The 15,729-nt window shown below is 40.7% G+C and overlaps 1 protein-coding gene across 10 annotated transcripts in view; it reads left to right on the top strand.

The window, feature by feature from the left end:
* The window catches only part of ARHGAP24 (Rho GTPase activating protein 24), a 225,847-nt gene extending 210,910 nt beyond the window's left edge, over positions 1-14,937 (top strand). For all 10 annotated transcript variants that reach the window (XM_032997916.2, XM_032997914.2, XM_032997915.2 and 7 more), the window contains 5 exons: positions 4,107-4,239; positions 6,503-6,576; positions 7,371-7,492; positions 9,392-10,460; positions 11,965-14,937. In XM_032997916.2, the coding sequence (XP_032853807.1) occupies positions 4,107-4,239; positions 6,503-6,576; positions 7,371-7,492; positions 9,392-10,460; positions 11,965-12,208 (1,642 nt within the window). In that variant the 3' untranslated portion in view covers positions 12,209-14,937. The remainder of the gene's footprint in view (positions 1-4,106; positions 4,240-6,502; positions 6,577-7,370; positions 7,493-9,391; positions 10,461-11,964) is intronic.
* The last annotated feature ends 792 nt before the right edge of the window (positions 14,938-15,729 follow it).

Genomic DNA, 15,729 nt, shown 5'->3' with positions numbered 1-15,729 from the left:
CTTGTAATTATTCATTGTGCACTTGGAGAAAGTCTGCCTCAATTAATGAGGGTTGTTCCAATTCCATAACACAGGATTTTTCTGCTGGAATTGACATACCCTATTTTAGTACTTGTTAATGAATACTTTTAGCCATGTTAATTATGAATGTGTAACCATGGAACACTTTGATATTACACTGTCAGATAGCAGAAGAAATATCAAGATAGGTATAGTCATTAAGTTTCTGTAGCTGTAATGGTCCTAGAATATAAGCAAGGCCAGGTTTGAAGGGAGAAATACTGCCTTGTCTTAAACTCATCAGTTGTAGCTGGAAAAGGTCCTCTATAGGCCCTGGAAAGATCCATGTCTTACAAACTAGGCAGATACATATATATATATATATATATGCTGTTGGTTAACTCAGACTTTGGATAGAACACCGCAGACCAGTAAGGGAAATAAATGCTCCCAATCCTCAAGAGACCTTATATTTCATCACTCCTTTGAAACTCACAGCTGTCCTCTGTGGCTGAAATGCACTTAGTGGTATTTGTGGATTGAAACACCTCACATACAGATGGATTAAAACTAGTCTGCGGTTTTTAAGTTCTCCTCTGTATTTTAAAACAAAAGGTGAAAAAATGATACTAGACTACAAGGTCTAAACAGGTCTCAGATTATATGAAACACTTTTAGTCACATTATTATAAAAATATTGACACATTTTTATACCAACATTTACATTGAAAGAAGAAAGCTTCTAGCTTTTGTCTAACTGTTGCTAAATAAAATTTTAAAATCCAATTCTTAAAGAGTTTTGCAGGCAGGATATGTGTGTGTGTGTGTATGTATGTTTGTTTATGCTGCCAAAATCTGTATGGTAATTACAGTACAAATACATTAAGTCCTAAACAGTGTTTCAGCACAGTGTAGGGAGAAAAAAAAAAAAAAAAAAAAAAGGGAACAAAACAAATTTTCCAAAATTTTATTTTGCAATCCCACCATCTTGTGGCAGTCTGCAGTATTGCCTTAGCATTCGATGAGCAGAAGCAAATGAAAAAAACTTCAAAAATTAGTTTTAAAAATCGTGAATGTGTCCCCATCTACTAATTGCAACCTGGGTTTCTAACCCCAGCTCAGAAAGCACCTTTCTGTAGCCTCATATACATCATGTACTTCAAGAGGTTAGTTTGAGAACATAAGACTTCTTACTGTTTCCTTGCTCCTCAGCATCCTGCCTTCCCATTTCTCTCTTAGTTCTTCCTTGGTAGAGCAACAGTTTTTAGCATTCAACTAAGCCTTTGCAGGGATAGTCTATCAGTGCTTCACATTGAAAGGAGAAAGTATATAAATGACATCAGTTTTCAAGGCTTTTGTCCCCTTCTTCAGCCTTTTTATCCTCCATCTGCTGTGCCCTCAAGGAGTAAGTATTCCACTTGACACTAAGGGACTGGTGTAAAATCATTTTTGTGTACTACACAAAGCATGATCCTGGCAGCACAAAGAATGAAAGATGATGTTGCTCAACACCCTCACAGGGACGCCTGCGTGCTTTTAGTTGCTTTTTGGTAACTTCCCTCACTCAACCTGTTTTAATCTTGTACTTTGGGAAGGCCTCTCTAGTGTTATGCAAATAGTCTCTGGAAAGATGTGGTTCAGTTCTTCAGCTAGGCCTGGGGAGTTTCTTTGTTTAAATAATAAAAATAGTAATCATAAAGCCTTCAGAAATATGATCAATGCCGACCAACCGGAGTTAAATCCTCTGCAGATTGATGCCCTGTGCTCCCTTTCATGCTGCAATGCAGGGCACTGTCCTAAGGCTGCCAGTTCACATCTGCTCCCTCTGGCTGCTGCTCTCCTTCAGAATATGACTGGCAGAATTCTTTCCCTCTGTATCTGCTTTTTGCTTTCCTGATGGACCGACAATTTATGAAACTGAAGATCTCTGTAGAATTTGCTTCCTGGATAAAGCTGAATAGTGGCAACTGCCTGGGCATGCACAGCATGGTTGTGCTCTAAAAACTAGCACCGGTGGCAGCTATACATGTAAGCAACTACCTGAGAGATTACTGGGGTCTGGGTTTCAAGCCCTTGGGTTCTGCAGGCTGTAAAGAGTTTTGTTAGCCGGGATGTCAAGAAGAGCTTCAGTTCACTCAGTTTGCATCTGGGCTGGCAACAGGTAGAAGACAAAGGTTAGAGGTCAAATCTGAGCCAGCATTTGAAATCTCATAAAACAGTACAACTCTATCTAGTTTCATGTCTAGTACTGTTCCTCACACATGTTATATATGCATCCAAGGAGTGGGACAGGGTAAACACAGGGTTCCTGTTTTGGATGCAAGCCAGTGTACAAGCAGAGGGTCGCAATCAAGGGACTAGAATTGGAACCTTCCTTAAAAATGCGGATTTCTGTTCCTGCTTTGTTTATAGAGTTTCTCTAGAAAACATTTTTTGCAATTTTGGCTGGGAATTATTAATGATTGAAATAGAAATGTTTTCTGGGAATTTATTTTGAGGAGGGTGGTGAGGGTTAACATTTAAATATATACAGTGCTTTATCACTTCTCTCCTGATTTGACTTAGATTGCTCATACATTAATCAAAGGTTGTTCCCATCATTCTTGTTAAGATTTAACTTAGTAAAAGCCATTATTGTTTTAACAGATCATTCCAAAATAATAATTAACATACTTCTAGCAAAGTTTAAATGCATCAAATACCAGTGGTTCCCTTTGGGAGAGGGCGAGTTCAAAAAATGTTCCAAGGGAAGTGTCCAAAGAAAAAGAAAATACACAATAATGCACATTGTAGAAATGTCTGCGCATTTTCTGTTTCTTAGGAGTGAAATCAGCATAATGTAGTATATATTTTTTTGCTTTCTCAGAACTCAGAGGGAGAGGTATCAGCTTGCAGTGCAACTTTTTATCTGAACCAGGGAAAGCATGTAGAATATTCCAGTAGAGGTTTGAATAAACGCCTGAGTAGCTAAACCACAGGTGGAGCCAGAAGTAACACAAGAGAGATTTCTTTGTGCTAACTTGCAGTTTTTATCTGTTTTTATTTATTTCATTTCAGAGAAGTACTCCTAAATTACCAGAATGTAACTTTACACACCACAGAAACAGTTAAGCAAGTTTTATTGCATACTCTGAACTTGCAATTTTGATCTTTCTCCCCATCTTCGTACTTTCAGTACAATTGATAAACAGCCTAGACTCCTACTAGCTGTATCCAGAAAAACCCTTAAGTTTCTGCAAATGTAATTATGAGAAAGCATGTGTTATACCAGGTCTTTGACTGTCAGCCCTATAATGTTACCTATTGTGCTAGCACTTAGGCATTTTCTAAGTTTGATGACTTGCCATGAGTTAGCTTACTCAGACAGGAGAGAGCTAAAATTCATCTCCCATGGATTTACGGTTCCATGCATAAGGTATATCCAGGTTTCCAGCGTAACAGTACAGCTAAAAGGCACAGTAGTCATTTTGTGGGAGCCCATGGGAAAAAGATGCATGGCACAGAAAGAACTGTAGTTCAGATGGAGAAGTTTCAGCTAATCAACTGTGGTCTATGTGGTCTCCTTTAAAACTTGCATACTTAATACTGACACCAGAGGATATGGTGATACAATGGATTTGAGACATGCTGGGTATGTATTGGGATCTGGGGCCATCTCTGGTAGGAAAATAATCTCCACTATGTAAAGATAATGCCTGGTCTCTGGCTCAGGTGAAAATGAAAAGCACCAGTTAAGATGGATTTTGCATGCCTGGTGTTCGATGCCTGTTAGAAAATCAGTTAGATGCCTGTTGGGATCTTCTCAGTACCTGTCCCTGAAAATAGGGCCTTATGTGTAATTATTTATGGTAATAAATCAGCAGAGCTGACAGGCTCTTGCTTGCAGGTATGCTAAGTTCATTATAGGACAGAAAAAAACCTAAACAAAATCCAGATTATAGGTACAATCTCTATATATATTACATCTCTATATATCTCTCTATATATACTGCTGAAGAGTAAAATCTGGGATAACAATGGAAAAGTGAAGTGGCAGTTTTTAGCCTGTCAATCACACAGTATTGTCCTGATTCACAGTAATGACTTCTTGTATTCCAACCCAACAGCAATACAGATGTGCACACAGTGGCATCACTGCTTAAGCTGTACCTAAGGGAACTCCCAGAACCAGTCATACCATATGCAAAATACGAAGATTTTCTTTCCTGTGCCAAAATGCTCAGCAAGGAGGAAGAAACGGTGAGTTGGAAACTTGAGTAAGATGGAATAAAAGGCTGGTATGTTATAGCCTGTTCCGATTTTGAAGAGGAGAGAAGCTGGTGATTACCTATTCTAGTTTAAGATGTGCATCTAGAAATTGAGGGTGTTCTTACATGAAAATTGTTGCCACCTAGATCATTTGGAAGTCTAAATAAAGGCGCGTAGCATAACCTTAGTTGTATTTATTGAGTGTCACTGAATCCAGTTCAAGTAAACATCATTGAGGTCAGTAGCTTCCATTTTGCATGGAAGAGACTCTACATTTTCGAGGATTATCATTCTGAACTGTAAAAGGAAAAGTCTTAGTTGCTGCTGTCCAACTCTTGCCATTAAATCAGGGGTCATTTTTTCTAAGCGTGAGGATGGCAACTTTTGCTGACTTTTGACTGAAGGCCAACTGACTGTATTCATTGCCTATCATTGAATCAGAAGGCCTCAAAAAGACAGAAGCAGGCCACCTTCCAGACTCTTTTAAAACAGCGTAGCACAGATGAGCAAAGTAAGGGTTCTGACTGACAATGTGCCCTGCAGTGGCATGAGCCTACTATATATTAGTCTGAAGACATAAGAAACTTGAGTGCTTGTTTTTGCATTGTTCTGCTTATGGGCAATAATGTCAACCCTCATATTTTCTTTTCAAAGTAAATAGAAATAGGGTCATTCTGTTGATTTCAGTCTACTCCCCCAACTTTCTAAGGTTGTTATTTCTGTTTAATTTTCTTTTTGACATTTCAAATCCTGCTAGAACCGGAATCACTCCTACTTAATCTTCTCATTAATTGAGTTCCTACTCATGTTTTTTTAACCAAGAAACATGCCCTCTTTTCTGAGAGACTATCTCCTTTCTGAGCCTTCTGTTGATGACCACCAACAGCAGAGGTGGTAGTTGTTCCCATCCGATGGAATGCAGGGGGAAGAAAGATCTGTGGCAATCTGCCTTCTATAATCTCTTAGACCCAGTGAAATAAGACTGGTTTCTTTGCTGTCCTTTACAGCTTGCTACAAGGTGCAAATTTTTGTTAGCTGCTTGCAAAAGGTGGGAGTGGGCTGTTCAGCTGGTTTAATTTGAGCTGCTCTTGCACAATTTATGGCAGGGGATCCTCAGAGCTAAAGTTGCAGCTGTTTGCTTGTGCATGTTGCATATGTCTCTAACCATTGAGAGCTCCAACGTAAAGCCATCCGACAGCTCCACAGTTAGTCATCGTGCGGTTTATACTTGCAGTTTATACTCATTTTCAGATTCAATTTTTAGTCATTTTATATTGGCTTAGTCTCGAATGTATTAATGTAGTTCCTTTGCAACTATGCATTAATGTAGTTCCTTTGCAACTATGCCATGAAGCGCTTTATCAAATGAGTTTTGAAAGCAAGATTCAAATTACAGTGGCCTGTTGGTGCTGGCAGTTTGTGAAAAATCTTTACTGTAGGTGATGAGCCACTTCAGCCCTCTTTATGGTGGCTTAGAAGTCCAGCTATAAGGCTGTCCAGCTAGACTTTCAGTTTATCTTTCTCCATGCAGAAGTTAAAAGTGCAGTCACTGTTAATGGAGCTGTGCAACTTGTTCCCTTTCTTAGCCCACATCCAGCAAACTTGTGAACAATGATGGTCCACCCATCTTGATTTCCATTTTCATAACTTATTGTAATCAAAACCCCACTGATACTGGCAAAGTACCAAAACCCCATACTGAAAACAAGTCTAAAGGCAGTGGTTGGTGAGGAGCGTAGCCAGGGTCTGTTTCCACAGGACACAGAAATTAGTGTGGGATATTCTGCTTGTTCCATTCCTAGGGTGGACACAAACTGAAAGAACTGTTTACGATCTGCATCTAGTATGGACCAGAACTGGGTAAAATACCCAAATAGTCTGTCGTATGAAAATGCCAACTAGTTCAAACCAGAACTGTTCCTGGAAGCCTCAGCCCTGTTATCAGCAGGAGGAGGAACAGAGCTGCGAGTCAAAAAAAGAAAGAAGGAAAGAGAAGGGAGAGACAGGATGAAACCCAGTTATTTATTTACTTGTTTATTTTTATGCAGAGCTAATCCTTGTTAGACATATAATATAGATTTCCCCATCCAAAACGGGTTCTACAAGCTGCTCCTGATGCTGAACTGTAGTTTCAGTGAAGTGTTTATTGTCTTGTAATTGGAATTGCTGACATTTTTTTGAATCTTTGACAAAATACTAAGCAACTGTGCCTCCCCACTCCTTTTTTTTTTTTTTTTCCTTAAACCACTTAAAGGGCCTGAAAGAACTGGTGAAGCAAGTGAAGAGCCTGCCAGCTGTCAATTATAATCTGCTGAAATACATTTGTAGGTAAGTGCTCTTGCAAGAATATCACAATGGTATTTATAACTGTGAGCTGACAGACAAACCTGTCTCTGTATGTGCCCTGAAGGAAAGCATTACTCACAGTCGGAGCACTGGTGAACTTAAGTGAATGCACTAAAAATAAAGGTTTACTGCATGGCTAATTACTAATTTACTCTATCAAGGTGCACAGTTACTTCCTTTCATAAGCAGGACACAGCAAGAAACGCAAGAAGGTAGAAGTGAGTATGTTCTGTCTTCTTTATAGGACTCCGGTTTTCCCATTTCTAACTGTGGTTATTGGCCTTGGCTGTGCACTCCTGAAGCATAGTATCCTTGAAAACTGTGTATGTCTTGCAGTATTTACAGTAGGTTTGTGGATAAATCTAAAATCTTAAAAAATATGTCTTACACAGTTGCCATTTATGAACTTACAGAAAATTCCCAGCATAAAAAAAAATAAAAATTTAAAAGAATATAAACTTTTTTTTAAATTGACAGTTTGCATTTTGGGGATATTCTGTGAGCCCAGTAGTTGATTAATTATGCTGAAGAAAGTTACCATCTTCAACAGAGTTATCTTGTAGTCAGTCCAGACTGAGATTTAAATTCTGTTACCAGTATCGTTTTGAGGAAAATCTGAAGCAGTTGAGGAGAATAGCCTTGAGCTTTCAACATCTTCCATGAGGATTTGGAATGGAATACTTCAACTATGTTAATAAACCATCAGATGTATTGAGTTTTTTTTTTTTTTAATTCTATTTTTACATGTTCCTGAAACACCTCTTTCTTCCCCACAGATTCCTTGATGAAGTCCAGTCTTACTCAGGCATAAACAAAATGAGTGTGCAAAATCTGGCAACCGTTTTTGGCCCCAACATCCTTCGCCCCAAAGTGGAAGACCCTCTGACTATCATGGAGGGTGAGCTTACCATACATATCTTGCAGTAGAAAGAAGGTTTATTAATAGTACCTACCAGTCCATGTAGTATTTGCAGTAAGTTCCATATATCTGTTTTACAGACACAGAATTCCTCAACCTGAATGAACTTCTGGGTTAAAACTTGCAGGTTACTATAAAAGTGACTGAAATGTGCAGCATTGCAAATAGACTTTGCATGAGATTGTGCTGCCCCGGCAACTTCACTAAAAATGCACTTTTTCTCTCAAAAGTTGCTGCAAATATGGCATGTTCTTATTCAGCATGTGTGGTTGGAGTGAAGTTAATATTTTACCTGCGGTTCTTAAGGATGAGAAAAAGTTAGTACAGGTTCATACTGCAGTGACCCATTTAGAATCCCCCACAAGGCAGTGGTGTATTACATGCCTGCTTGTAATATCAAATTGCCAGCTGCATTCTGTTATTCACAGCAGTGTTCAGCTGTAGCATTTTGCTGTGATTAAGACAAAAATATGGCCATGACAATCTCCTCCTATAATTTTCTCCTACACTTAATCCCTGTGACTTTAATTCTCCATAAAGTACATGATGCCTTTTCTCCCTCCAAACACTTTTTTTCTTAATATGTAGGATTTACTTAACTTTCTCAGAAATTAGGCCTGTACACAGACTCTGCACTAAAAATTTTACCAAAACTCAAAAATGCAGTGTTCATAGCTTATTTGAGAGCGTGTGGATTTCATCTTTTTCTGTGAGTTTGATGCTTTTTCTCTTCCCCAGATACAACAATTCTCCATATACATTGTTCATTTATGTGTTTTTCTGAAGTCTTATGTGTCTTAACACAGTAACTATGTTCTTGTGGACAGAAACGTGGTGTTTCCAAATCATATATGAAAGCAGTGACTACCCAGGGTTAGCTATCTGAACAGTACCTCAGACAAGCCAGGAAACCTCCTAACATGGAAAGCGTTTTTAATGATCATCTTCGCATTAATGTCTGGATTCTCCTTGTCACAGACAAGGGTTTGATCATGCACTTGACTCGAAAGGGTTTGCAAGACCAGGTGTCCAATTTACATGCATGTTTATTATGACACTGCATGAGTATCGTCAAACCTGTGCAGCTTTAAATACCCTTAAATCTGCAGTTGTGGCTTCCCCCTTGGTTCCCGTACATACTTGTCTCAAATGTCCAGTTATAGATGCTAGTGTCTAAATTACAGTGCAGTCAAGTGGTACACACACCAAGGGGTTGTTTTTTAAGAGGAAAGGGAGACATTCTTACAGCAAGTAGCAAGCTGTGGTCCTGCACTAGTTCTGTACTGTGCTGTAATGGGGCATAGTTTCCTGGTTGCATATAGTCTCACCACAGAGTGGTTAAAGGCATTCACATTAAATTAATTATGTCATATTACTGCCCTACTTTGCTCCAAAAGACTAAAATGTCTGTGTCCCATCAATGCAGATCCCTTGCCTGCCCATTTTCTGCCAGACTACTCAATACAAATGCTGTGCCAGAATAAGGCTTTGGTTTTAAAAACGATCACCGCATTGAGTTGAAACACATCACTTACAAGGATGTTATCCTTTGTTACTCATTATCTCCTTCTATGGTCTTACTGGGATGCAGTTACTGTCATGGTCATAACTTCTTCACAAAACTTCCTGTTCTTAGGGGGTCTGTGAGGCCTGCTGTCTTGGTGTAATGGAAGGAAGAGGTGGTGCTGATCTGGCCAGGTAGCCAGAGGCACTTCGGGTGTGTTAAACGTTCAGGGTGTTGCACAGATGAATGCATTGTGTAAATGTTTGTATACGCTGAATATTTACTAAGTATCTGTGGAATCTGATGGATAAAGTATATTTATGCCCTAAACAAAACAAGCCATTAATGACTGTGCGCTTGGTGTCTCCTTTCAGGTACAGTAGTAGTCCAGCAGCTAATGTCAGTGATGATTAGCAAACATGAAGAGCTGTTTCCCAAGGATGCAGATCCTCAGATGGGACCGGAGGTATGGAACAACAACAATGAAATGCCAAAGAAAGCAACTGCAGGGCAGCTACAGAACAAAGAGACCGCCACCACCAAGGAGACGGCAGTGAGGCGCTGTTCCTGGGACAAACCGGAGTCTCCCCAGAGGGGAAGCATGGACAATGAACCTCCAACTGCTGTGCCAGGCAGCAAGACAAATAGCCCCAGGAACAGCATCCAGAAGGTGGATGTCACCAGAAGCCCACCACTCATGGTGAAAAAAAATCCTGCTTTTAATAAAGGCAGTGGCATAGTCACTAACGGGTCCTTCAGCAGCTCTGTAGAAGGCCCTGAGAAGAGCCAGACCTTACCAAACTGTACCCTGCAAACCCGGAGAACGTCATCCCTGAAAGGACCGGTGACAAAGATGGGCACACACAGTGTGCAGAACGGAGGTGTGCGGATGGGTGTTTCCAGCACAGACGGGCACAGCAACACTCTCAACAGCCGGAGCCCGGGCTGCGTGCCCAATGGCTACGTCACGCTGAGGGACAACAAGCAGAAGGAATCGGTGAGTGAGTCAGGCCAGCACAACAGGCTTTCCACCTACGACAATGTCCACCAGCAGTTCTCTATGGTGAACTCTGATGACAAACAGAGCGTGGACAGTGCCACCTGGTCAACGTCTTCTTGTGAAATATCCCTCCCTGAGCACTCCAACTCCTGTCGTTCATCCACCACCACCTGCCCTGAGCAGGACTTTTATGTGGGTAACTTTGAAGACTCTGTGCTGGATGGACCACCACACGAAGACCTCTCTAACCCAGGTGACTATGAGAACAAAAGTGACAGAAGGAGTGTGGGAGGCCACAGCAGCCGAGCCACCAGCAGCAGCGATAACAGTGAAACGTTTGTCACCAGCAGTACTAACAATCACAGCGCTTTGCACAGCCTGGTGTCCAGCTTGAAGCAAGAGATGGCCAAGCAAAAACTAGAGTATGAAACAAGGATTAAAAGGTAAGACTGTTTGACTCTGCCGTGTGACTGCATTTTGCAGAGTAAATCCAAGAAGTTTTCCCTCTCGTGACTTGCTAGCAATCCGCACTAGCTGCAGTCACTGGGTGCTCGCCACAGAGCTGCCCATCTCTCAGTGTTGACAGATTCTGACATTGCTTTCGTGATATCATGATCCGAAGGGTTTGCTTCAGAACAGTTCCTTGCCATGGTTGTGACACGCTATCCTACTGGCAGCACAAAATAAAGCCAGAACCTTGTGAGTTTCTGTAGAATCAAATTAACAAAATCAATAGGCTTTCACAACGTTTTCATTAGTTGATGCCCGTTCTCTGGAGACTGAGAAAGGCAACTGCACATCACCTTTCAGTAAAAGCAGTGCCGTGGCTTATTCCACCTGTAGTTTTGGGGACTGGGAGACTGCTGGAACTCCTTTCCAGCGTCCTCATTCCTCTTGAGACAGTGCTGCATTTGGGAGCTACCTCTGCTCACAGTCCTATGTCCAGACTGCTGCTTTGCTTGAGCCTTTCCTTCGCAGCCTAGACCTGTTAAAGAAGGCAAGGGAGAGCCGTGTCTTTGTCTGCAGATAGCGCGGACTCTTCTCACGCGCAAAGAGGTTGCTAAGGTGGGTGGCCGTAACGATCCGTGAATAACCTCAGAGGCTGAGCTTAGCATTAACTAGTGCACACAGCAGTGCGGGGCTGAGTAAAGGTTCTTGTAATAAAGGTTCTTCAGTAAAGCTGTTCAGGACTTGTCCTCTGTTCCCACCTGTGTCGTACAGCAGCCCTTTGCACTGGTACCTCTGGCACTGCCGGTCATAGCTGGATCGTGATACGTGAGAGCTATTGGCAACAGCAGCTGCCAGCGAAAGTGCAGCGTACAGAATATTGCAGTCTTTGGCCCATATCACTATTGTCAGTGTAGTATGCAGTGTAGTAGAACACTTCTTACAATGCTTAATATGCCTGATGACTGTACCACTAGGATTTCTAATACTTTCCATTGGAAAGCTAGATCTGAAATAGGGTCCGTTTTTTAGACAGTCGTGTTGATTGCAGGTTTTTTGTAATTGTTGATCCATATTTGCAAATAGATACAGCAGATAAATCAGCTGAAGAGAGGAGATTAGCAGTGAAACAAAAGCGTTCAAGGTGTTACTCTGACCTTGTAAATGGCAGGGGTGCAACTACAGCAGGAGCTGAGTGTCAACCCTTCAAGAAGTAAAAGGAAGGCTTAGCTTATTCCTGGAGAATTAGATGGAGCTGTTTGCTACTGTGCACCTTGCCAGTGGCTGTTATTAGGCATTTTCTAAATGAGCTACAGAAGAGATTGCTGTATGAGAATGGTTCATTGATGAAGCTGTGGTTTGTCAACACACCTCTCAAAATTCAGTCAGCTTTGTAAATTACAAGATACATGTATGAATTTGGTGGTGGTATGCATTTTTGCTTGAGTGAGTGAGGAGTGCTGCTCAGGAGCTGTCTGCTTTTTTTTTGAATTTTTGCAGCTTGGAGCAGAGAAATCTCACCCTGGAGACAGAAATGATGGCTCTGCATGAAGAACTGGATCAAGAGCGAAAGAAGTTCACAATGGTAGAAATCAAAATGCGTAATGCAGAACGGGCCAAGGAAGATGCAGAGAAGAGGAATGATATGTTGCAGAAGGAAATGGAGCAGTTTTTCTCCACTTTTGGAGAACTGACAGTGGAGTCTCGCAGACCAGAAAGAGGCAACACCATCTGGATTCAGTGAGCATTGGAAACATAGACTGTGGGACTTTGGGGAAGGGCTTGGGGGTATTATACTGTATCAGGTGGCTGGTCACCTGTCTGAGGCTAGTACTCAACATAATGTTATAAAAACTGAAGGAAAAAATCGTACAGACATTAACCACTCATATCTACAGTGTGTACTTACCAAGTTATACTCTTTGAATGCTTCACGAGACTACTGTCAAGTGTTACAACTGGATACGTGTATATAAATTTTTAAAAAGTCACCTTAGAGAGCAAGAGATGTATCTCAAGAAATATTTTAATGCAAGTCTTGTATTTAAACTGGTAAATTGAAATGTTGCAGTCAAGCTTTATATCAAGGCTTTTCTCCCTTGCACTTAACATAATAAGCTATTTTTGGCATTGTGTTACCATCAGCTTATTTTGTATATTGTATTTTTTTTGTTTTTGTTTTGTTACCCCTCTTGCTGGGGAGTGAAGATAAACAGATATGTCAAGGTATATGTGCCAGTCGTTAACCATGATTCGCGTCACATCTAAAAAGAGCAGGATGAGAAGCAGCAGCACCCTATGGGCAAAATAAGGCGGTACTAATTTAACAGAATTGATGGCCAGGGTAGAAGGTACCAGGGCACGCATATCATAAAAACCAAATGAGGATATCAAATCAGCAAGACTGGGGACAGTGTCAAAAGGGTAAACAGCTGCTTGTTTGGCAGAAAATATGGGTGGCAGAGTAAGAAGTTGGGAGAGGGGAAAGGAGAACTTAAGGGGGCGTCAATCACACGACCAGAGCTTTTTGGTGTACCCTAAAGAAGCCCTGTGCCTGATCACTGGAGCTCAGAGCAGGAATGTAAACCGGTTGTTCTGACCATATTTGCATCTGACTTACCTGTGTACTCTGCATGAAAGTGAGTCCTTTTTGTAAACCTTGTCCGTGTGATGGCTGCTGAAAAAAATAACAAAAAGAATTATGTCCAGAGTAGAAATTACCAGAGCAACTGTGTAACAAACAGCAAATAGGGAAGAAAACACCAACATGTTCACCACCCATATTTACAGTGTATATTAGCAAGTTATCATACTGTCTGAATGCTTCATGAAATTACTGTCAAGTGTTACAACTGTGAAAGCTCCCAGGCTCACAGCATCACCAAGGGAAAACCTAGAGGGAACAGCCCAGAGCCTAACAGCATACAGTGTGCCAGTGAAAAAGAAACAGCAAACCCATGCTGTAAATTAATAAGTTGTTTGGCATCTTTATATATAGTAAGTGTAACTGGTATTTTCTACACCAGGGTAAGGATTTTTTTGGTTTTAACTTTGAGTTTAGGACTGCAAGCTGTATTATTAGAAAGGGTTGTTGAGACATCTTGGCTTCCCTCTACTGTCTCTTAAATATATTGCAATTATTTTTTAATTCCAATTGAGAAAGAATGATGAAGGTAGCCTCAAAGAACGTTCTTGGTTATAGCATGTATATTAGTCAAGTATTAATTAGATGTGGGAATTATATTGGGAAGTAAACATGAGATTAACATTTCAGAGAAATACTAACTCGCAATGGAGCATTACACTTGGTGCTTGTGGATACATTGTTTGTGTCTGGTGAAGTTCAGAGTCCCCAGACAGGGCACCCATTACAGTAATTACTGTGAACATGTCTAGTGCACATCCAGCCTGTGTGTAAATCAGAAAAAGTCAGACAGGGAGAGATCAAGGTAGTAGAAAGGAGTAGGTTTTATATCAGTTGGCAGCAATCACAAGATGTCCCCACAGTGGTGAGAGAAGAAAATTAACTATGTTAATTCTGATTTTTAAATTGAATGAGAGAGACCTTAATATCTGATGCAGTAGACCTCAAAATCGACTCAATTTAAGCAGTATCTGACATCTGTTGACATGACAGCACAGTCTGAAAGAGAAGTATTTTCTTAACTGGAATTCATATTTTTACACTAGATGTATACAGTAGTCCCTGCAGCAGTCTCCTGGGGTGGTGGAAGTCTCATTTTGATTTCCTTTAGCAGTCCCTATGCCATTCAAGCACTGTTGTTCTCTTAAAATTTAAAGGAATACACAGTTCCTATGACTTATTCAAGGACCTGTGTAAATAAGGACCTAAAGTTCAGTCGATGCAGGCATGGCAGAGGGTGGCCAGTGAGGCAGCGGGCACAGGTGCTGCTCCAAAGTTATCAGCTGATATGATGGCAAAAATGACAGCTACATGACAAAATTTTATTTCTGATACTTGTTCAAAATTGATGAGGAATAGGAATTTCATTTCATGTGCACATCTGCCTCCAACACCCTAGGCTATACAATATGCAGGGAAGGGAAGGTATTTGTAGTCCATGTACTTAGAAGTCTGTGTTCAATTTGATTATGGTTGGTCTTCACAGGAACTGACTGGATGCTTCCAGAGATTTGTATGTGCTGCATGTTTTCCTTATTTGAACAGGTTTCTTTGTACACATCTGTTTCTGAACTCAGATTATTTGGTCATTGATTGCTTTCTGAGAGTTAATCCTTGGTATACCCCTAAATCGACCCCCAAATTACAAGAATGCAGTTCAGAGTGGGTTTTCTGTTTATCTTCAGGTCTTTGTATTCACCATGCCTGAGATGGTTTATAAGACAAACTATTTTAGTGAAAAATCTTCATTTTTGGCATATGTAGATCCTCCTCATTTTTATATTGCTCTTTTTGAGGATTGCCATTAAACACTCTTGACTGAGACTGAATGATGCTACTGCAGTGATTTCTTTAGGGCATGATCCTTGGGGAAAAAAACCCAATTTTTTTATTTTTGCAGGAACTTTGGGAAGGTGGTTTTCCATGTGAATTTTATGTAGGGCTTTGGCTGGAGTAGACCTGGCTTCTCCCGAATGATGCCAGGCTAAGAAATCAGAATTTCTGTTTTGTTTATGTATCAGAGGGATCTTTACCTGCTTTGAAATTAAGACTTAGTCTTGGAAGAAAATGTAAACCATCTACACAATTATATTTGTTATAACTAGCTAGCATTTTTTAATCTCCTGGACACAGAAGCAAAATTCCTTGGTCAGAATATCTTCTAGTAGAGTCTTTGTTACTCTGGGAGCAGAGCAGCAGCTCAGGTTTCTGTCTGTTTGGCTCAGCTCATTTTGGCTTTGATTCCTTGATGGATTTAAAACTGTTCTTGGTGCTGCTGTCACATTCTAGACATCTATTCCTGTACCCTACTTCTTAGTGCTCTTGTCACTCAGCTCATCTCACGATGGTCCATTTCCTGGAGATGAACCTGCACAAAACTATTCTTTGGGCTAGCTTTTGGGTGGTTGAGGTCTTGGTGCTGGCTCAATAAAACATCAGACAAGTTCACTGTAGCTGTGCCATTTGGAGTCAGCTTAAATAGTCATGGGATCACACTGTTAAAGTATCTGTGAATACTTTTTTGGAAGCCTGCATTAGGCAGGATTTGTCTGTTTGTTTGAAGTTTGCCTAGATTTGAAGTTTGTCTTCACATTTGAAAAGGTATTCCAGTCAGTTCTTCA

The sequence above is a fragment of the Tyto alba genome, unplaced genomic scaffold, assembly GCF_018691265.1.
Source record: "Tyto alba isolate M040663 unplaced genomic scaffold, T.alba_DEE_v4.0 Super-Scaffold_23, whole genome shotgun sequence".
Classification (NCBI taxonomy): Eukaryota; Metazoa; Chordata; class Aves; order Strigiformes; family Tytonidae; genus Tyto; species Tyto alba.
The sequence above is the reverse complement of the archived record's forward strand: the minus strand, read 5'-3'. Positions and strand labels throughout refer to the sequence as shown.